Source organism: Rhinatrema bivittatum, chromosome 9 (assembly GCF_901001135.1).
Source record: "Rhinatrema bivittatum chromosome 9, aRhiBiv1.1, whole genome shotgun sequence".
NCBI classification, from domain to species: Eukaryota; Metazoa; Chordata; class Amphibia; order Gymnophiona; family Rhinatrematidae; genus Rhinatrema; species Rhinatrema bivittatum.
This window is the reverse complement of record NC_042623.1, coordinates 34,640,485-34,662,688: the sequence shown is the minus strand read 5'-3', so window position 1 is coordinate 34,662,688 and position 22,204 is coordinate 34,640,485. Positions and strand designations below refer to the sequence as shown.

The following is a 22,204-nucleotide window of genomic DNA, read 5'->3' as shown; positions in this document are numbered from 1 at the left end:
AGTGGGACGGAAGGAGAGGGGGGGGACTGAGTGAGGGGGGAGGGAGATAGAGGGAGAGGGGGGAGGGAGTGGGACAGGGAAGGAGTGGGACTGAGGGAGAGGGGGGAGGGAGAGAGAGGGAGGGAGTGGGACTGAGGGAGAGGGGGAGGGAGTGGGACTGAGGGAGAGTGAGTGGGACTGAGAGAAGGAGGGAGGGAGGGAGTGGGAGGGAGAGAGGGGGGGAGGGAGGGAGTGAGACTGAGTGGGAGGGAGGGACTGAGTGGGAGGAGAGGGAGGAGTGGGAGGAGTGGGTGAGAGGGAGGGAGGTAGGGGGTGGAGGGGAGAGAGAATGAGGGGGAGGTGAGAGACAGAGGGATGTAGCCCGTTTTAACGGGCTTAACGGCTTGTCTATTATAAAACAACTAGGATCAACTTAACTTAGAGAACAACTGGGGAATATAAAACTGAAGCAATATAGATACATTATAGACACTGTAACTGAAGCAGCATAGACACTGCAAAATAGACACTACATTGTTGCTGAAAGACAATAAGTGTGGATTGATTTTTCTTGCTTTTAGCTCTCTGGGAAAGCTTGACGGAAGAGCCAAGTCTTGAGTTTCACTTTAAAAGTGGTGTGGCACGGCTCAAGGCGGAGGTCCGGTGGTAGGGAGTTCCAGAGGGACGGGCCCGCTGTGGATAGAGCACGTTTCCTCAGGGTAGATTTTGCAGGTTGATGAATAGCAGTTTGTTTTTTTTTTATGAATAGCAGTTTATTGACTTCTCCTCCAGGAACTTATCCAAACCTTTTTTAAACCCAGCTACACTAATTGCCTTAACGACATCCTCTGGCAATGAATTCCAGAGCTTTACTGTGCATTGAATGAATTTTCTCCAATGCATTTTAATTGTGCGACTTGATAACTTCATGGAGTGCCCTCTAGTCCTTCAGTTATCTGAAAGAGTAAATAACCAATCCACATTTACATGTTCAAGGTCTTTCATGATTTTGTAGACCCCTATCATATCCCCCCTCAGCCATCTCTTCTCCATGCTGAACAGCCCTAACCTCTTTAGTCTTTCCTCATAGGGGAGCCATTCCATGCCCTTTATAAGTGTGGTTGCCCTTCTCTGTAAATTCTCCATTGCAACTATATCTCTTGAGATGTAGCAACCAGAATTGTACACAGTATTCAAGGTGCGGTCTCACCATAGGGTGATACAAAGGCATTATGACCTCCATGATTTTATTTGCCATTCTTTTCCTACTAATTCCTAACATTCTGTTTGCTTTTTTGACCGCCACAGCACAGTGAGCCAACGATTTGAATGTATTATCCACTATAATGCCTAGATCTTTTTCCTGGGTGGTAGCTCCTAATATGGAACCTAACATCGTGTAACTACAACATGGGTTATTTTTCCCTATATCAATCACCTTACACTTGTCAACATTAAATTTTATCTGCCATTTGGATAGTCAAATCTTCCAGTCTCACAAGGTTCTCCTGCAATTTATCACAATCCGCTTGTGATTTAAGAAATCTGGATAATTTTGTGTCATTTGCAAATTTGATCACCAGATCATTTATATATATATATATATATATATATATATATATATATATATATATTAAAAAGCACCGGTCCAAGTATAGATCCCTGAGGTACTCCACTGTTTACCTTTTTCCATTGTGAAAACAGACCATTTAATACTAATCTCTGTTTCCTGTCTTTTAACCAGTTTGCAGTCCACAAAAGGACATCACTTCCTATCCCATGACTTTTTACTTTTCCTAAAAGCCTCTCATGAGGGACTTTGTCAAATACCTTCTGAAAATCCAAATGCACCACATCTACTGATTCACCTTTATCCACATGTTTATGCACCCTTTCAAAAAAATGTAGCAAATTTGTGAGGCAACACTTACCTTGGGTAAATCCATGCTGGCTTTGTCCCATTAAATCATGTCTATTTACATGTTCTGTTATTTTATTATTTATAACAATTTCCACGGAAGTCAAATTTACCAGTCTAAAGTTTCCCAGAAACCCTCTGGAGCCTTTTATTGGGGTTACATTGGCTGCCTTCCACTCTTCAGGTACAATGGATGATTGTAAAGATAGGTTACTAATTACTTGTAATAGATTTGAAATTTCATTTTTTAGTTCTTTCAGAACCCTGGCGTGTATACCATCTGGTCCAGGTGATTTACTGTTCTTCAATCTGTCAATCTGTCAATCTAAATCATGATTTAGTTCAGTTTATCTGAATAGTCACCCTTAAAAACTGTCTCTGGAATGGGTATCTCCTCAACATCTTCATCCGTAAACACTGAAGCTAAGAATTAATTTAGTATTTCTATGATAGCCTTATCTTCCCTAAGTGCCCCTTTGACCCCTCAATCATCTAACGGTCCAATCAATTTCCTCGCAGTCTTCTTACTTTGGATATATTTTAAAAAGTTTTTATTATGAGTTTTTGCCTCTTCAGCCAACTTCTTTTCAAATTCTCTCTTAGCTTGTCTTGTCATTGTTTTACCTGTAACTTGCCAATTGATACGTTTTTTCCTATTTTCTTCAGATGGATCCTTCTTCCAGTTTTTAAAGGAAGTTTTTTGGTTAAAATAGCCTCTTTCACCTCACCTTTTAACCATGCTGGCAATCATTTGGCCTTCATTCCACCTTTCTTAATGCATGGAAAACATCTGGACTGTGCTGCTAAGATGGTATTTTTTAATAATATCCATGCTTTTTGCACACTCTTAACTTTGCAGCTGCACCTTTCAGTTTTTTTTAACTATTTTTCTCATTTTATCAAAATTTCCCTTTTGAAAGTTTAGTGCTAGAGCTGTGCATTTACTTATTGTCCCCCTTCCAGCGATTAATTCAAATTTAATCATGTTATGATCACTGTTGCCAAGTGGCCCCACCACCATTACCTCTCTCACCAAACCCTGCACTCCACTAAGAATTAGATCTAAAATTCTCCCTCTCTTATTGGTTCTTGAACCAATTATTCCATAAAACTGTCATTTATTCCATCCAGGAACTTTATTTCTCTAGCATGTCCTGATGTTACATTTACCCAGTCAATATTGGGGTAATTGAAATATCCGGGATCACTGGTGCAGGAAAGGAGGTATGATTCCATGAATACTTTTAAAGCATTTTTATTGGAAAGATTCAGAAATCCTTACTGTGGCAACTCCATACAAAATGACAGACAAGAGTAACAGGTCCCCCGACACGGTCCGTGTTTCGCGGAAGCTGCATCGGGAGGGACCGGATGACATTCAGAGTCTAAAAATATAACAGACGTAATCAGACATGGAAACGAAAAAACAGGCTGCTACAAAAAAATTACAATAAATAAGAGCATACCTTTAAAACAGTCATCAGGAGCGCAAGCGCCCTCTGCAGAAGGGGAACATTTAAAGAATAAATTGGCGCGAAAAGTTCACTCTCGCGAGATGCTGTGAATGACGGCGTGACGTCAGGGGAGAGTTAAAAACTCGGATATTACGTGTCTAGGACAGACTTCCTTTAGAAGTTCTGGACATGGCGGCGGCGTCTGGCGCAGTAAAATCATTGAGGAGAATGTTGCCATTTGTAGCCATTGTTGGGCACTATGATGGGTGTTAAGTTCTGTTGAGGTAAGTTTGGGAAGTTTACAGGTTACCTGTGGGGGTGAATTGAAGTATTAATAGCGTCGGCATTCGGGGTTCGATTAAATTTGGCAAATGGTGTGGTTGACTTGGAGTATAGGCTAAGGTTACATTACAGGCTGAGTTTGTGAGGTTGTTGGATGAGATAAGGATTTTTGTTTGGGTGAATTGGAGTATAGATAATGGCAGTATAATAGGTTATGTTGGAGAAGTATAGATTATGTTAGTTGGCGAAAGAGACATGGGGTATTAATCGAAGTTCGATGAGTTGTATGGGTATAAGGTCTGTTTCTTCAATTTTATCAATGATGAGATATATGGGAATATGAACCATTAAAGCATTGTTGATTTGATTCTATACAGATACTGAAATTGTTTGGGTGCCTGTATCGTAAGATCAACAATGATGTAACGAGGATGTACGCCCTGCATTGACAATTAAGAGTTCCCTTGGTAATCAGCGGGAAACAGTGTCGTTGGTTTGAAGTTATCTGGTTGGTATGGTTTAGGTTATGGCGTAGAGGGTGGTTATCCCTGCGATAAATTAGATATTTGTATTTAATCTTATGAAATATATTCTTTTGGCAGTTGGATAAGTGTTGGCTGTGTGCAATCGATATCCTCTCAATGAATTGGAGTTTAACATTATTTTATGACAACATGGACATTGATTAACATATTTGAGGAAGATGATGATAGAGGAGATATATGTATAATACAGAATCCCATCCCTGAGGAAGCCCCAAGGAAGGGGTGAAACGGGTGTCCCGTCGGGTATTACAACATCAGAGATCACATTGGATAAATTGAATCAATGATTGTGTTAATATGGTAGATACTTTGTATCTGATATAAGATTTAAGAGCTGTTTGTGTGTTTTATAAATAATACAATGTAATATATGTTAATGAATAACAGATTTTTGGGACAATGTAATGTAATATATGTTTTTGATTGACATATGTTAATTAGTAACAGATACTTGGTATCGGTAATAACAGTGAATGTTCCATAAAAAGGATATATTGTAATAAGGGGGGTATATAGTGGGGGGCATTAATAGGATTCATGTACTAGTGGTTTTTTAGTATGTGGTGGTATGTGAGGGTATGTATGGTGTGTATGTGAGGATGTTTTTTTAACGGGGATGTTGTGTATTGCACTTAGCACTTTATGTTAAATTGTATGAGATGTTGTTTGGAAATAAATATATATAAAACAGATGGTTGGCTTTAAATTGAGCCGAGTTCCTCTGGGTTTGTAATATACAATGTGAATGACAGGCAGACACCTGTAGCCTAATTAAACAATGACTTTACAGCACTTAAAATCGGGAGGGAAGGCGCCCATCACATTTAACAAACATCTGAAAGCAGAGTAGCGCAATCTCCTGATGCAGTAAATAACAATTTCCGGATGCAGTAAGTAACAGACTGACACCTATAGTCCTGAGAAAAAGTCCACCCAAGCTCTAATAAAACTGGTACCATTCAATGTCTTCACGGAGGGAGTTTCTTTCCCAATCAGAGAATATGTTCACTCGGTTTATTGAGAGGGGATATCCCACCCGGATTGTGAAAAAAGCCTTTAAACGAGCCCTGTATACACATCGCGATTGGCTGTTTGGTGTTACCACACAATCTAATGACACCTCTTATAACTGTATTCTCCCTTTTTCTATAGTTGGAAGATCTGTTGTGAATATGATTAAACGTCATTGGTCTGCGTTGTCCCTCACTGATCTAATGCATGGTCCACCGCGTTTCACTTTTAAGAGAGCCTGTAACTTAAGAGACCGTCTTGTACATACACTTTTACCACCTGAGCAACACCACCCACGCTCCGATGGTGGTCATAACCCCTGTGGCCGCTGCACGATGTGCAACCACACTCAGTCACTGACAATGTTTAAACACCCTGGGTCTGGACGTGAGTTCAGATTACACCATCAGTCTAACTGTTGTACAAAGGGTGTAATTTATGTCATATATTGTCCCTGCTCTCTGCTATACGTGGGGAAAACCTCACGAATGATCAAGACGCGCATTATCGAGCATTGCTCGAATATTAGATTATCTAGATTGGATGAACCTTTGGTCACGCATTGGATCCATGCCGGTCACTCCGTCGCTGACCTCTCCTTCCTGGTACTAGAGGTGGTCTCGCCCCCTTCACGAGGTGGAGATTTTCCAGGTATGCTTGGTCGGAGAGAGCAGCGGTGGATTTTCACTCTCAATTCAGTTTCCCCTTACGGTCTTAACAAAGACATTGAATGGTACCAGTTTTATTAGAGCTTGGGTGGACTTTTTCTCAGGACTATAGGTGTCAGTCTGTTACTTACTGCATCCGGAAATTGTTATTTACTGCATCAGGAGATTGCGCTACTCTGCTTTCAGATGTTTGTTAAATGTGATGGGCGCCTTCCCTCCCGATTTTAAGTGCTGTAAAGTCATTGTTTAATTAGGCTACAGGTGTCTGCCTGTCATTCACAGCATCTCGCGAGAGTGAACTTTTCGCGCCAATTTATTCTTTAAATGTTCCCCTTCTGCAGAGGGCGCTTGCGCTCCTGATGACTGTTTAAAGGTATGCTCTTATTTATTGTAATTTTTTTGTAGCAGCCTGTTTTTTCGTTTCCATGTCTGATTACGTCTGTTATATTTTTAGACTCTGAATGTCATCCGGTCCCTCCCGATGCAGCTTCCGCGAAACACGGACCGTGTCGGGGGACCTGTTACTCTTGTCTGTCATTTTGTATGGAGTTGCCACAGTAAGGATTTCTGAATCTTTCCAATAAAAATGCTTTAAAAGTATTCATGGAATCATACCTCCTTTCCTGCACCAGTGATCCCGGATACTTGCTTATGTGCAAGGTTTGCTTCTGTTATTATTGAAGGTAATTGAAATATCCCATTACTGCACTAGAATTTGGATAGTTTTGCTAATTTCTCTTAGCATTTCATTGTCCATCTTATCATTTTGGCCAGATGGATGGTAGTATACTCCTATCGCTATACTCTTCCCCAATACACAAGGGATTTCTACCCATAAAGATGTGATAATGCATTTAGTCTTTTGAAGGATCTTTAAAATGTTGGACTCTATGCCACCCTGGACACAAAGCACCCCCTACCACCAAGTTGCTCTTCTCTGTCATTGTGATATAATTTGTACCTGGTATAGTATTATCTCATTGATTATCCTCTTTCCACCATGTCTCTGAGATGCCAATTAAGTCTAACTCATGATTCACTGCTATATATTCTAACTCTCCCATCTTACTTCTTGGACTTCTGGCATTGGCATACAAACATTTAAGTGTGCTTTTTGCATGTATTAACATTCTGCTTTTCACACGACAGGAATAATTTGGAATCTTTTAGCTCAGGTGATTCTTTACTTATAGGCACATGGACTACTTTTCCTTTTATTGGAACCTCTCTGATGGGCTGCCCTAACTCTACTGCTTCATTAGTATCCTTCAGAGATACCTCCCTCCAAATTATGCTCTGCTGAGTGACTGTCAGCTTTCTCCTTTATTCTAATTTAAAAGCTGCTCTATCTCCTTTTTCAAAGGTTCACACCAGCAGCCTGGTTCCACCCTGGTTAACGTGGAGACCTTCCCTTCAGAAAAGACTCCTCCTTCCCCAAAAGGATTCCCAGTTCCTTACAAAATTGAATCCCTCTTCCTTGCACCATCATCTTATCCATGCATTGAGACTCCAGAGCTCTGCCTGCCTCTGGGGTCCTGCACCTGGAACGGGGAGCATTTCAGAGAATGCTACCCTGGAGGTTCTGGATTTCAGCTTTCTACCTAAAAGCCTAAATTTGGCTTCCCGAACCTCTCTCCCACATTTTCCTATGTTGTTGTTGCCCACATGTACCACAAGAGCTGGATCCTCCCCAGCACTGTCTAAAATCCTATCTAGGTGACGCATGAAGTCCGCTATCTTTGTACCAGGCAATCCTCATGCCGATTAGCCACCCAGCTATCTATAGTTCTAATAATAGGATCACCAACTATGATGGACGACCTAACCCTTCCCTCCTGGGCAGTAGCCCTGGGAGACACATCCTTGTTGTGAGAGGACAATGCATCACCTGGAGAGTAGTAGGTACTATTTGGAGATGAATGAGATGTTGCCACTAGAGTTAGTATCTGGTGGAGGAGAATAGTGGCTTCTGGCATTAGAGTTAACATCTGGAGATATAGAAATAGGGGTGCTTGAAGAAGAATAAGTATGTCAAGGTGGAAAAGGGGGACCTACTGGATGTTGAGTAAATATCTGGAGGTGAATAAGTAATGTACTTCAGAAGTTCTTCTTACAAGTCAAGAACATTCGGAATAAGGGTAAGAGCATTGTAGGATGATCCATTCACACAATGGACATGGGTAGGTGGGTCTGTTTTATGAATTTTCCCTAGTGTTGTATTTCAGAGGACTGTGATGTCTTACATGTGCTTCCAACAAACAACCTGATCACTCAATCAGCCTACAACTTTGATGCAACACTGATAATATAATGGAGAATTTTGTTGCTTTTTTTTCAGAGCCATATCCCGCTGGAAAATTGTAATAGGGGCTTATCAGCTGTCGGAACTGTCTGAAGATGTACAGATCCGCCACATCAAATCCTACATCATACACAAGCAGTATAAACCCAGCATTGAAGCAAATGATATTGCCCTCATTGAGCTGAATGCACCAGTCAAGTACAATGATTTCATACAGCCGGCCTGCTTGCCCAACCGCGAGATGCCTATTAATGAATTCTCCCCATGCTTCATCAGTGGCTGGGGCGTCATGCGTGCCAACAGTGAGGCCCCCCCTTTCTTTATTCTGTCAGATATGCAAGGAAGACTCAGAAAAGGATAGGAAGAGGAGGCTATCATAGATGTGTAGAGATGTTCTGATACGGCCAGGCACAGGAGTCTGTCACAGACATGTAGGGAGGTTCTGGTAAGAACAGGAAGAGGAATCTGCCATAGACCTGTACAAAGAGTATCTGATGAGTACAGAGAAAAGAGGCTGTCGCAGAGATGTAGGGATGCTCTGATAAGGCCAGGGAGAGGGGTCTGTCACAGACCGGTGCAGGGAGTCTGTTGTAAGGCGAGGGAAGGGCATCAGGTAACATCTGAATAAGTGACCTCTGAGGGAGCAAAAGCTCATGAATCAAAATATCTTTGGGTTATTCTAATGTTGGTCCAAAAATGCATCACAAACTGAAAATAATCCAATTTTGTTCAGTAACAGAATGCTAAAGAGAGCATATCAGGACCCCACCACTGTTGAAAGGAGGGAGGATATCCATACTCTGAATATAATATAGATCTGTGCTGCCCCTCCCCCCCTCCCCCGCCACCTCATAGAGAAGGGCAGGATGCCCTTACAATGACTGTAATGCAGATCTCTGCTCCCACAGAGAGGGGGGATGTCCTTATAGTGAGTGTGATGCAGATCTGTGCTCCCCATAGAGAAGAGGATGCCCTTACAGTAAGTATAATACAGATCTGTGCCACCCCCCTCCCCGTAGAGAGGGGCAGGATGCCCTTACAGTGAGTGTAATGCAGATCTGTGCCACTCCCCTGCCCGTAGAGAGGGGCAGGATGCCCTTACAGTGAGTGTAATGCAGATCTGTGCCACTCCCCTGCCCGTAGAGAGGGGCAGGATGCCCTTACAGTGAGTGTAATGCAGATCTGTGCCACTCCCCTGCCCGTAGAGAGGGGCAGGATGCCCTTACAGTGAGTGTAATGCAGGTCTGTGCCACCCCCCTGCCCGTAGAGAGGGGCAGGATGCCCTTACAGTGAGTGTAATGCAGATCTGTGCCACCCCCCCTGCCCGTAGAGAGGGGCAGGATGCCCTTACAGTGAGTGTAATGCAGATCTGTGCCACTCCCCTGCCCGTAGAGAGGGGCAGGATGCCCTTACAGTGAGTGTAATGCAGATCTGTGCCACTCCCCTGCCCGTAGAGAGGGGCAGGATGCCCTTACAGTGAGTGTAATGCAGATCTGTGCTGCCCCCCTGCCCGTAGAGAGGGGCAGGATGCCCTTACAGTGAGTGTAATGCAGATCTGTGCTGCCCCCAAAGAGAGGGGGAGAATGTCCCTTATTGCGAGCGTAATGTAGGTTTGTGCTCTCCATCCTCGTGGAGGGAGTGGAGATAACTCTTATAGTTTTATACAAGTCTTTGCCTTCCAGTAAAAAGTGGGGGTGAATGCCCCGAAAGTGAGTGTCAGGCAGGTCTTTGCCCCTCCCTTGTAGAAAGTGAAGAGGAGGCCCTCATAGTGCATGTAATATTCCTCTCCTCCCCTCCCTACAGGTATGCGGACTGCAGATATCTTGCAGGAGGCCCGAGTGAACCAGATCAGTACCGGAAAATGTAACTCGTCTTCGTGGTACAATGGGGAGATTCATAACTATAATCTATGTGCTGGCTATGAGGAAGGAGGGATTGACACCTGCCAGGTATGCAGACTTTCTAGCCATAATCTGTATCATGGATAGAGAAAGGTCACTGGTCAGCAGCATTGAACCAGATGACTCACAGTTTATCTGGCTAAATGCTGACTTTTCAATATTTCCACCTCGTACTGGGTTAAAGTTTAGCCGGATAACCCATTACCTAGCTAAAATTTAGCAGGATTACATAAGAGTACTCCAGGGCAAAGTTATGTTAGCCAGCTAACTTTTCAGTTTGCCAGATAACTTTGCTGGCTAACTCTAGTCAAGCCATAGAATAGTCTTATAGGAGCTGGATAAGCTTATCTGGCTATATTTATGATGGCTGGCTATATTCAATTGTGTGGCTACACCATTGAATATCCCTCCAAGGTTTGCCAAATAAGGTTGTCCAGCTATCTATACAATCTAGCCAGTGACTGAATATTAATCCCAGATATATAGGTATACATTCATACCCCTGGATTTCAACCTGTAACAGGTACCATGTGCAGAGGGGGTATGTGTGTACACACACCCCTAGCTTAATATGTAGTACATGTTGTAGATAGAGAGTGTGCAGATACACATATCTTTGGGCTACTACCTGCAATTTGTATTATGGGCAGAAAGTCTTAGTGTAGGGGTATACATGCTCACCCCTGGGTTTCTACCTATAAACTGAATCATATTTGGAGGCTATAGTAAACAGTTTACTATCTGTAATGTGAATCATAGGGCTTCCCAAACCTGGCCTGGGGACTCCACAGCCAGTTGGGTTTTCAGGATATCTACCATGAATATGCAGGAATAAATGTGCATATACTGAGTCCTCATTGAAAAGCCCCGGTGTATCATGTGCCGACTGTGCACAACGCACACAAACACAAACACTCACACAGCCCTGAGTTACTATCTACAACAGGGGTTCTTAACCCAGTCCTTGGGACACACCTAGCCATTCAAGTTTTCAGGAAACCCACAATGAATACGCATGAGATAGATTTGCATACACTAGAGTCCTATTCAGCTGGATTTCTTACAAAAAACCTTGCTGTTGGTGGGTAAAGGCAGTGCCAGCTGTCTCGTCTTCTGCCAGTCAATGACTCCCTCTCCTTCTTCCTAGGGAGACAGCGGAGGACCATTAATGTGTAAAGACACCAGCACTTCCAAGTTCTACGTGATAGGCGTTACCAGCTGGGGCCGTGGTTGTGCCAATGTCCGGAGCCCCGGCGTGTACTCTAACATACAGTTTTATCTGGAATGGATACTGCAAAAAATTGGGGCTATCTCCTTGAAGCAAGATGATACTGAAGACAATAGGTCTCCGCTTCCAGATGACAGGTACCTTGAGCACCTCCACCCTACTGATGAACAGCCCCCAAATTTGCCTAACACCATGAAGCCCTTATGCAGCTCAAAGCCCTTCTATATATTTAGCAGAGTATTAGCAGTGCTTAGAGTTTTATGTTCAGTATTTTTCACTAGTAATAGAAGCTGCCAAATAAAATAATAATAATTAATAGAGCTATTATTACCTTGGAAGAATTAGAGAGAAGCCTTAACTGGAATCTGTAACCAAGAAACCTTTCCACGGAGCTTAGGATAAAGTAGCAAACACTGTAGGCGCACTGCATGAAAGAGAGAACAAAGAAACATTGGTACAAGAAAGGGACACAGGATTGAAGGAAGGGAACACAGTTGACCAAATTTTTAGATTCACATTCCATTTTAGACCAATATCAATTTGGCTTTAGAAAACAGCATAATATTGAAATTGTGTTGCTTTCCAGTGCCAACACACTGCTGCAAGGTTTTGACTCAGGAACATCATTTAGGTTAATTCTCTTGGATATCGCCTTAGCTTTCGAGACTGTTGACCAGCAAATCATCCTCACACGCCTCTCTGACTCTGGAATTTCTGGGTCTCTGCTATCATGGTTCTTTTCTACCTTACTGACAGATCTGAACAAGTTAGAATTGTAGGATCATACTCTACATGGCATTCCATATCCATAGGTCTCCCGTAGGGTTTGGCACTCTCTGTCGCTCTTTTTAGCATTACCTCACTCCTCTCTTCTTTTTACTATGTACTCTAGGACTCACATATAAACTTTATGCTGATGACATCCATTATTCCTTCCCCTTAGAATCATCACGGCCTGCAACTTCCGATTTTTCTTTTTTGATCCAGCATAAAAAGGTGATTAACTTATAACAGGCTTGCACTCAACTTCAAAAAAACTGAAATCCTTATCCTGGGCCACTATCTAAAGTCTGACATACCTGACACCCTACTCTTCGACAAAGCATCCAATAAGGTCTCCCAAAAAGTTTGCAATCTTGGTTTCGCTTTTGATTCACTCTTATCCTTGAAACCACATATCTCCACCGTTACCCAGAATTCATTTGCTAAGTTAAAACTCCTTTGTCACATAAAACCATTTTTAAATCCCATGGAATTCAGGACGGTCCTTCAGTCATTTGTCTTTTCATCCTTGGACTACTGCAACTCCTTGTACATCGATCTGCCACAAAGCTCCATCAGAGCTTGACAGATCACTCAAAACTCTGCTGCTCGTTTATTAACTGGCACGAGGTCTTACAAACACATAACCCTAGCAGTTTTCAAATTGCTCTGGCTGCCTATCCACTGATGCATTCAGTATAAAGTAGCATCAATCATCCCTATTCTACTGCCCCCCCCCCCCCCCCCCCCCACACACACACACACATACACTTCCCCCCTGGATAAATGCTATGCTAAAACTGTATACAACCAGTCATGTTCTGCATTCATCTGGTCAGTACTACCTGGAAATTCCTTCCCCCAGATTTGCCTCGCTCGACTCTACAAGAAAAAGGTCACTTTCTTTTGCAGGCCCTGCCCTTATGGAATGCCCTGCCCTTACAGTTAGGTACCACTGAGGCCCCCAAGAAATCCAGACAGGCATGGAAGGCCTTTTTCTTTAAGACAGCCTTTAAGGAACTGCTCCAGAACCAGCCAGAGGCATGATGTGCTTTTCCTGCTCGTTTTCATTAACTTTTCTTAAGCTTTACTTTGTTATAGCCTCTGTTAGCCTCACCATTGTGCATTTTGTATATATCTAAACTGTTTGTCATTTTTACTTTTATTTTATGGTTATTTAATTTTTTTTTACGACTTTCATTGTACCCCACTCTGAACTTTGGAGGGCACGGGCTATAGGTAATTTTAAATAAATAAATAAATAAATGAATGAATGAATGAATGAATGAATGACTAGTCACATAACAGGAATCAATATGTCCCGAAGTTGTAAGTGTAGCTGGCTTTTAAAAGGGTTAGACAACTTCCTGGAGGAAAAGTCCATAAACCATTATTAGTCATGTAGACTTGGGAAAGCCACTGCTTATTCTTGGTTATGAGTAAGAAGGATTAGACCTATTTTTTGGCCACTGTTGGAGACAGGATGCTGGGCTTGTTGGACCTGTGGTCTGTCTGACCCAATATGAACATAACATATGAATTGCCAGACTGGATTAGACCAAGGGCCCATCAAGCCCAATATCCTGTTTCTAACAGTGGCCAAGCCACAAGTACCCAAATAGTAGATAGATTCCATGTCTCTTATATCCTGGTATAAGCAGTAGGGATGTGAATCGTTTTTTGACGATTTAAAATATCGTCCGATATATTTTAAATCGTCAAAAAATCGTTAGGGCCACGATACAATACCAATTCCCCCGATTTATCGTTAAAAAATCGTAAATCGGGGGAAGGGGGAGGGCAGGAAAACCGGCACACTAAAACCCCCTAAAACCCACCCCCGACCCTTTAAATTAAATCCCCCCCCCCCCCGAACCCCCCCCCCCCCAATGCTTTAAATTACCTGGGGATCCGGCGGTGGTCCAGAATGGCAGCGGTCCGGAACGGCCCCCTCAATAGAATCGTGTTGTCTTCAGCCGGCGCCATTTTTCAAAATGGCCGCCGCAAAATGGCGGCGGCCATAGACAAAAACGATTCGACGGAGGAGGTCGTTCCGGACCCCCGCTGGACTTTTGGCAAGTCTTGTGGGGGTCAGGAGGCCCCCCCAAGCTGGCCAAAAGTTTCCTGGGAGTCCAGCGGGGTTCCGGGAGCGATTTCTTGCCGCAAATCGTTTTCGTACGGAAAATGGCACTGGCAGGAGATCGACTGCAGGAGGTCGTTCAGCGGCGGTTCCGGAACCGCCGCTGAACGACCTCCTGCACTCGATCTCCTGCCAGTGCCATTTTCCGTACGAAAACGATTTGCGGCAAGAAATCGCTCCCGGAACCCCGCTGGACTCCCAGGAAACTTTTGGCCAGCTTGGGGGGGCCTCCTGACCCCCACAAGACTTGCCAAAAGTCCAGCGGGGGTCCGGAACGACCTCCTCCATCGAATCGTTTTTGTCTATGGCCGCCGCCATTTTGCGGCGGCCATTTTGAAAAATGGCGCCGGCTGAAGACAACACGATTCTATTGAAGGGACCGTTCCGGACCGCCGCCGTTCTGGACCACCGCCGGATCCCCAGGTAATTTAAAGCATTTGGGGGGGGGGGGTTCGGGAGGGTGGGGGATTTAATTTAAAGGGTCGGGGTGGGTTTTAGGGGGGTTTAGTGTGCCGGCTCACGATTTTAACGATTTTTCACGATAGTTTACACACCCAAACGGCAACAATACGATTCCCTCCCCCTCCCAGCCGAAATCGATCGTTAAGACGATCGAGGACACGATTCACATCTCTAATAAGCAGTGACTTTCCTCAAGTCTACCTGATTAATAACACTTTATGGTCTTTTCTTCCAGTAATTGGTCCAAATCTTTTTTTCAATGCTGCTACCTTTACTGCCTTTACCACATCCTCTGGCAAAGAATTCTAGAGCTTAATTGTGCATTGAAAAAGTGTTTTCTCCACTTTGTTTTAAATATGCTACTTAGTAACTACATGGAATGTCCCTTAGGAGTAGATTTTAAAACGTGCACTCACGCGTCCATGTGCACGCGCTTCCCGGCATGCGCACATGGACGCACCGATTTTGCACAAGCCGGCATGTGCATGTTATAAAATCCGATGGCTGCATGCACATGCACGCCGAATTTTATAATCCGCGCGCATATATGTGGGCGGCGTGTGCAAGGGGGGCAGAATTAATGCAACCTCCGCGCAACAATGCATTCGGCCCTTTAAAGAGGCCCGGCAGATGTATGCATACTGGGGTTTCACGTGCGTTGGCAGGTCTCTTTGAAAATTTGCCTGGCACAAGCAAGGACCAGCCACGCATGTAAACCCCGGGATTTACGCGCGTAGGACTCTGAAAATCTACCATACGTCTTTTTATTTTTGAAAGAATAATCAACTGATTCACATTTACACATTTCACTCCATTCATGATTTTATAAACCTCTACAACATGTCCCCTCAGCCGTCTCCAAGCTAAAGAGCCTTAATCTCTTTAGGCTTTCCTCATAGGTGAATTATTCCGTTCCCTTTATCAGTTTGATCGCCTTTCTCTCAACCTTTTCTAGTTCCGCTATATATTTTTTGAGATGTGGTGACCAGAAATGCACAAAGGGGTGGATTTTCAAAGGCCCGCGCGTGCCGGCGCGCCTATTTTGCATAGGCCGCCGGCGCGCGTAAAGCCCCGGGACGCGCACAAGTCCCGGGGCTTTTGTAAGGGGGCGTGTTGGGGCGTGTTGGGGGCGGGGCCTACTGACGCGGCATTTCGGGGGTGGGCCGTGGTGTTTCGGGGGTGGGCCCGGGGGCGTGGCACCGGCCCAGGGGCATGGTCGAGGTCTCCGGACTGGAGGACGGAGCGGGGCTGCCGACCGACGCGCGCAAAGTTACGCCTGCTTCCAGCAGGCGTAACTTTGCCGACAAAGGTAAGGGGGGGTTAGATAGGGCTGGGGGGGTGGGTTAGGTAGGGGAAGGGAGGGGAAGGTGCGGGGAGGGCGAAGGAAAGTTCCCTCCATGGCCGCTCCGAAATCGGAGCGGCCTCGGAGGGAACGGAGGCAGGCTGCGCGGCTCGGCTACGCGCGTCTCTTATAAAATCAGGTGTACTTTTGTTTGCGCCTGCTGCGCGAACAAAAGTACGCGCTCGCGCAACTTTTTAAAATCTGCCCCAAAGTGTTGGTCGTGCCATGGAGCGATACAGAGGCATTATGATATTCTCTGTTTTATTCTACATTCCTTTCCTAATAATTCCCAACATTCTGTTTGCTTTTGTTTTTTTCTTATGTTCTTATGCTCTATCGGGCGGATTTTCAAAGCCCTACTCTCGTAAATCCGCCCGGATTTACACGAGCAGGGCCTTGCGCGCCTGTGCGCCTATTTTCCATAGGCCGCCGGCACGCGCAGAACCCCAGGACGCGCGTAGGTCCTGGGGTTTTCGGAAGGGGGCATGTCGGGGGCGGGCCCGGGGGCGTGGTTTCGGGTCGGGGCTATCCAGGGGCGTGGCCGCGCCCTCCGGAACCGCCCCCGGGTCCGGTCTCGGCGTGCCAGCAGCCCGCTGGCACGCGTGGATTTACGTCTCCCTCCGGGAGGCGTAAATCCATGGATAAAGGTAGCAGGGGGGGTTTAAATAGGGCCGGGGGGGTGGGTTAGGTAGAGGAAGGGAGGGGAAGGTGAGCGGAGGGCGAAAGAGCGTTCCCTCTGAGGCCGCTCCGATTTTGGAGCGGCCTCGGAGGGAACGGAGGCAGGCTGCGCGGCTCAGCGCGCGCCGGCTGCCCAAAATCGGCAGCCTTGCGCGCGCCGATCCAGGATTTTAGAAGATTTTATTTATTTATTTATTTATTATTTTCTATACCGGCTTTCACGACTGGTAGTCGCATCAACCCGGTTTACATTTAACATTTAGTGTAATGAACATAAAAACTAGATGAACTGAACTGGTGCAAGAATAGCAGTTACAATAAAACAAGGAAAATACAACTGGGAGAGGAGGAAGCAAGAAGAAAAATATAGCAATAGGTACAAAAAACCAAATTTCAGGATAATATTTTATAAGATACGCGCGTATCTTATAAAATCCAGCGTACTTTTGTTTGTGCCTGCTGCGCAGTTTTTCAAAATCTACCCCTATGGTAGGCAATTCACTTCCTTACCCTTAGAGTCTTACAGGATTATTTTCAAAGATTTCCGCAAGGCCCCATATACGCAATGTATATGGGCATGCGGAGATCTACTATAGTATTTTATAATCCATGCATATCTGATCCACACAGATTATAAAATATGCAAATATCCACCCCCCAAAATCCCCGCGAATGTTTCAGTACATGCAAATGTCTGCAATGCATTGAAAGCACATACTTTCTATACGTATTTTATAAACATACACACATTTTTACTTCATGTTACTATTTATAATGTTACTGCTTCATGTTACTATTATTTCTAATGCCCTCTCAGTTCTCCTCACAAGTAAGAGAGACCACATCACCGAAACCCTAGCTGAATTACACTGGCTACCCATTGAGCAAAGAATACAGTACAAAACACTATGTACCAAACATAAGCTAATACATAACGAAAAAGCAGAATGGCTGAACACAGCCCTTCGCGTACACGTCCCTCACAGAAACCTGAGATCAGCCAACAAAGCACTCCTAACAATTCCATCAGTCAAAACAGCAAGACTAACCCAAGTAAGAGAAAGGGCACTATCATTAGCAGTCCCCATACTCTGGAACACCATGCCTTTAGAAATCAGATTACAAAGAGACATCAAAATCTTTAGAAAAAGTTTAAAAACATGGCTCTTTAAACAGGCTTATCACAAAGAGAATGGAGAATAGAAACCAGGATAGTACAGGAGCGGACACTAAAACTTCCACACACATCTCCTTAACCTATATGTGTGGTCTTAATTTTTTATTTTTTCTCTCTCCACTAAAGGATAAGATTTAATTATTAAGCAATTACTGTATTCAAAATGGATACAAAGAATTGGACATAATTCATCTCATTTACCAAATTATAATTTTTATAAAACTATGTTACCGAACATTTATGGCACTTGTTTAATGGATATAATTTAATATATTTAGTAACATTAATTTATGTGCCTTATTGTTAACCATTGTGATGGTACCTATCTTAACGACGGTATAGAAATTTTTTTTAAATAAATAAATAGTTCTATCCTTTTTTCCCGTACTCCTCCTAAGTACAACTGTACAGTAGTACTCACCCTCGTTTTCTCCTCCTGCTTCCCTGTTTTATCCTGCCCTGTTCATTGTATTTCCTTAAGTTCATTGTAAACCGATATGATGTGGACACGAATATCGGTATAGAAAAGCTGCTAAATAAATAAATAAATAAATAAATACAATTTTATATGCAAAAAGATTATGTAACTTTTAAACATAAAACCCTGATTTACATGCATACTTATTTTAGTTCTGCATTTATATACTTCTACTTCTAAAACAAGTCAATCAGCATGGATTTAAAAAAAATATCCATAAATATTGACAAACCTAAAACTCACTATAGAATAAAAAATACAATTCAATTAAACACCTTAAACCTGCTTTAAAATTTCTGCCTTTAGTTTCTTTTTAAAAAAGGTATAGTCATCAATATGCTTTAAATCACTGTCGATAGAAAATGCCCTATTTGTGTCTCTTGATAGCGATAATCTTTAAAATTCGGAATAGCCAGCAAATATTGATCAGCAAACCATAAAGAATGCACACACCAGTTTGCCAATACTTTCACCAGTTCATTCCTTCACTCAGAACTCCTCCCAATTCACGGAGATAACAGACAAGCCTGATATTAGCTGTGCTAGTTAAATAGCAGGTGTAAAACTGCACAAATAATTTGCCTAATATATTTGTGTAAATCTCTTATAAAATAGCAACTTATGTGCATAGCCTTTGGCCCAGATTCGAAACATCCCTTGACTGCTTCTTTTTTTTAAGTAGGTAAATTTGTGCACGAAACAAAAAATGTGCACATTCGTTTGACGTTTATTAAATAGCACGTAAGCGAATACAAGCTACTTACACCTGTATATTTGAACTGGGAGAAAAGACCATTCATAGCCAAGGTCATGGAAAAACTAGTTAACACTCAAATATCAGACTACATCGAAGACAACAAACTATTATTCCCTTCTCAATATGGGTTCCGCAAAGCTTCCAGCACTGAATCTCTCCTTATATCATTGACAGACTACCTCATTTTGGGTCTCGACAAAGGACAATCATTCCTAGTGATTCTTTTAGACCTTTCGGCAGCTTTCGACACCATTAACCACTCCATCCTCATAAACCAACTTTCGACCATTGGTATAACAGGTACGGCACTAACCTGGTTCACAACTTTCCTCAGCAACAGAGGCTACAAAGTTAAAATCCACAACAAAGAATCCCCCCGCCATGATTCTCCTGTAGGAGTCCCTCAAGGTTCCTCCCCATCACCCACACTCTTCAACATTTACCTCCTTCCGCTGTGCCAGCTCCTAACAAACCTAAAACTTAAACACTTTCTCTATGCAGACAATGTCCAGATAGTGATCCCCCTTCAAGAATCCTTCTCTAAAACTCTCGAACACTGGGAAACATGCCTCCAAAAAATCAAGTGCCTTCTTGCCAGCCTACACCTCGTATTAAATGCTGCTAAAACTGAACTCCTGCTCATTTCCCCAGAATTTAGCAACACCTCCACTACTCTACCAGCTAACCCACTCTCCACCCAAGTGAGAGACTTAGGAGTTATAATTGACAACAGGATGAATTTGAAAGCATTTGTCAACTGTACAACCAAGGACTGTTTCTACAAACTCCAAGTGCTGAAAAGGATAAAACCTCTATTCCACTCTAAAGATTTCAGAACAATACTACAAGCAATAATCTTCTCAAAGAGAGATTACTGCAACTCTATCCTACTAGGTCTCCCATCTTCGTACACCAAACCCCTACAGATGGTCCAAAATGCGGCAGCAAGAATTCTCACCAACACCAGGAGAAGAGACCATATATCACCCATCCTAAAAAACCTTCATTGGCTCCCCATACACTTCAGAATCATCTTCAAATCCATCACCATTATATATAAATCCATCCACCACCTTACCACACTTGACCTACAATTCCCCCTCAGCCAACATCACTCCTCAAGACCCACCAGAGAAGCATACAGAGGATCCCTCCAGGTACCTCATACCAAATCCACCCGACATATAACTTTAAGAGAACGGGCCTTCTCGACAGCTGGACCAGCGCTCTGGAATTCCATCCCACCGAATCTTCTTGCACGTCCGTGTGTGACGTCATTGATGTCAATGAATGGAGACGAATCTCCCATGTCAACAATATTAAGCATCACAGAGGTGTCCACTCCATCTACCTTGCATAGAAACATTAAACGCGGGTTGCAACACTAAACGCGGGTTGCATAGAAACATTAAACGCGGGTTGCAACGCGAGTGAGATTTTCGGTGTGTTGCAACCCACGTTTAATGTTTCTATGCAAGGTAGATGGAGTGGACACCTCTGTGATGCTTAATATTGTTGACATGGGAGATTCGTCTCCATTCATTGACATCAATGACGTCACACACGGACGTGCAAGAAGACTGGCGTTTCCGGTGGAATAGACTTCCGGATTTAGGGTATTAAAGGATCACTGGAGGTGGTTGCCATTTCAAAAAGAGATGCAGTCCAACGGGGCTGCCATGGATTATTAAGAAGATGCGATTCCAAGGAGTAAAAAGGCTTCCCTACGACGCTCTCAAAAAAGAAAAAAAGAAATTTTGAAGGACACCCCCTGAAGCAGGACGGCATCGTCCGAAACACAGCTGTGTCGGGTGAATTACTACGGACTAGATGAGTATTTGTGTCCCCTCTCTTTGGAGTATGTGACACTAAGATTTTATTATAATGAAAAATTCCTAACAAAAAATGGACTATTGATGAGAAATTTAAATTAAAGCAAGGTGACCCTATACAAAAATAGTGTCTGTTACATAATATAGACTCTGTAAAGTAAGGGGCCTACATACATTTGGTTGTCTGCATATATTGTTAAGTGATTATAAAAATATACTGGTGATACCTTTTCGATTTTTGATATTGTTGTCTTATTAGAAACAGAGGATGGGGCAGCTCCAGAGTTCTGTGAGGCAGGGGGTTCTCAACCCATACCTCGGGGCACACTCCAGCCGGTCAGGTTTTCAGAATATCCACAATGAGTATGCACGAGATAGATCTGCATACAGTAGAGGCAATGCACGCACATCTATCTCAAGCATATTCACTGTGGATATTCTGAAAACCTGACCGGGTGGTTATGCCTCGAGGGCCGGGTTGTGAACCCCTGCTGTAAGGGAATGTTGCAAATAGGTCATCTCCTTCTCCTTTGCTATTTTAGTAAGAGAGTCAAAGAAGTTTATATTTTTTTAACTCTTTATTGACATATATATATGTATTTGGTTGTTTTTTTTGTTTTTTTACAGAACTACAGAGAGTTCAGGTTTGGACACCATTGAAAATATAGAGGATACACGTTGTCCAAATACTACATGCCATAACCCATCCACAACTATTACGATATCTATAAAGCCCGGCGCCCAGGATCATGGAACAGTACAGACGTCCAGCTTTGTTTCAGAGAGGATGGAAGAAACTAGTCCATACATTCATTTTAAGAAAGAATAAATTTAAATAAAAATAATATGAGCTGTGATGCTGAAAGGAAATAAAGCATGTGACTATTTTGCTCTTTACGTATCATAAGACGGCTTTGTAAGAGGCTGAAGAGTAATGCAGCCTAATTACAACTTAGAAGAAGATATGAAAACTGGTCAGAATGGAGAGGATGTCTTACAGGGCTTCCCAAACCCGTCCTAGGCTCTGAGTCTCTAATGCAAGAACATTTGGGGGCTGATGTAATAAAACTGCACTAAAATCGGAGTTAGTTTTCAGTGCAGGTTTTATTTAATGTGTGCATTTAAAAAAAAAGAAAAAAAAAAGTGGTCCCTGCAGGATGCAGGAAACTAATGACATGCAAATAGACCAGAAGTTATAAAAGCATGCTAAACAGCTTTTTTATACTCGACTGCCAGTTTGCATATCATTACCTGAAAATTCACACTAAATTAAAAAAAATAATAAGAT

The 22,204-nt window shown here is 43.2% G+C and overlaps 1 protein-coding gene and 1 long non-coding RNA gene across 2 annotated transcripts in view; one reads left to right on the top strand and one right to left on the bottom strand.

Moving 5' to 3' along the window:
* The window catches only part of LOC115099465 (acrosin-like), an 89,122-nt gene extending 67,347 nt beyond the window's left edge, over positions 1-21,775 (top strand). Inside the window, exons 3-6 of the mRNA XM_029617138.1 lie at positions 8,196-8,461; positions 9,963-10,108; positions 11,208-11,425; positions 21,544-21,775. Coding sequence (XP_029472998.1) covers positions 8,196-8,461; positions 9,963-10,108; positions 11,208-11,425; positions 21,544-21,745 — 832 coding nt within the window. The 3' untranslated portion in view covers positions 21,746-21,775. The remainder of the gene's footprint in view (positions 1-8,195; positions 8,462-9,962; positions 10,109-11,207; positions 11,426-21,543) is intronic.
* LOC115099466 lies at positions 11,092-18,375 on the bottom strand. The gene is made up of 3 exons (XR_003858784.1): positions 18,271-18,375; positions 11,620-11,712; positions 11,092-11,203 (listed from the first exon to the last, which is right to left on the bottom strand). It is a non-coding gene; the product is annotated as an uncharacterized LOC115099466 (long non-coding RNA).
* Positions 21,776-22,204: the final 429 nt, after the last annotated feature.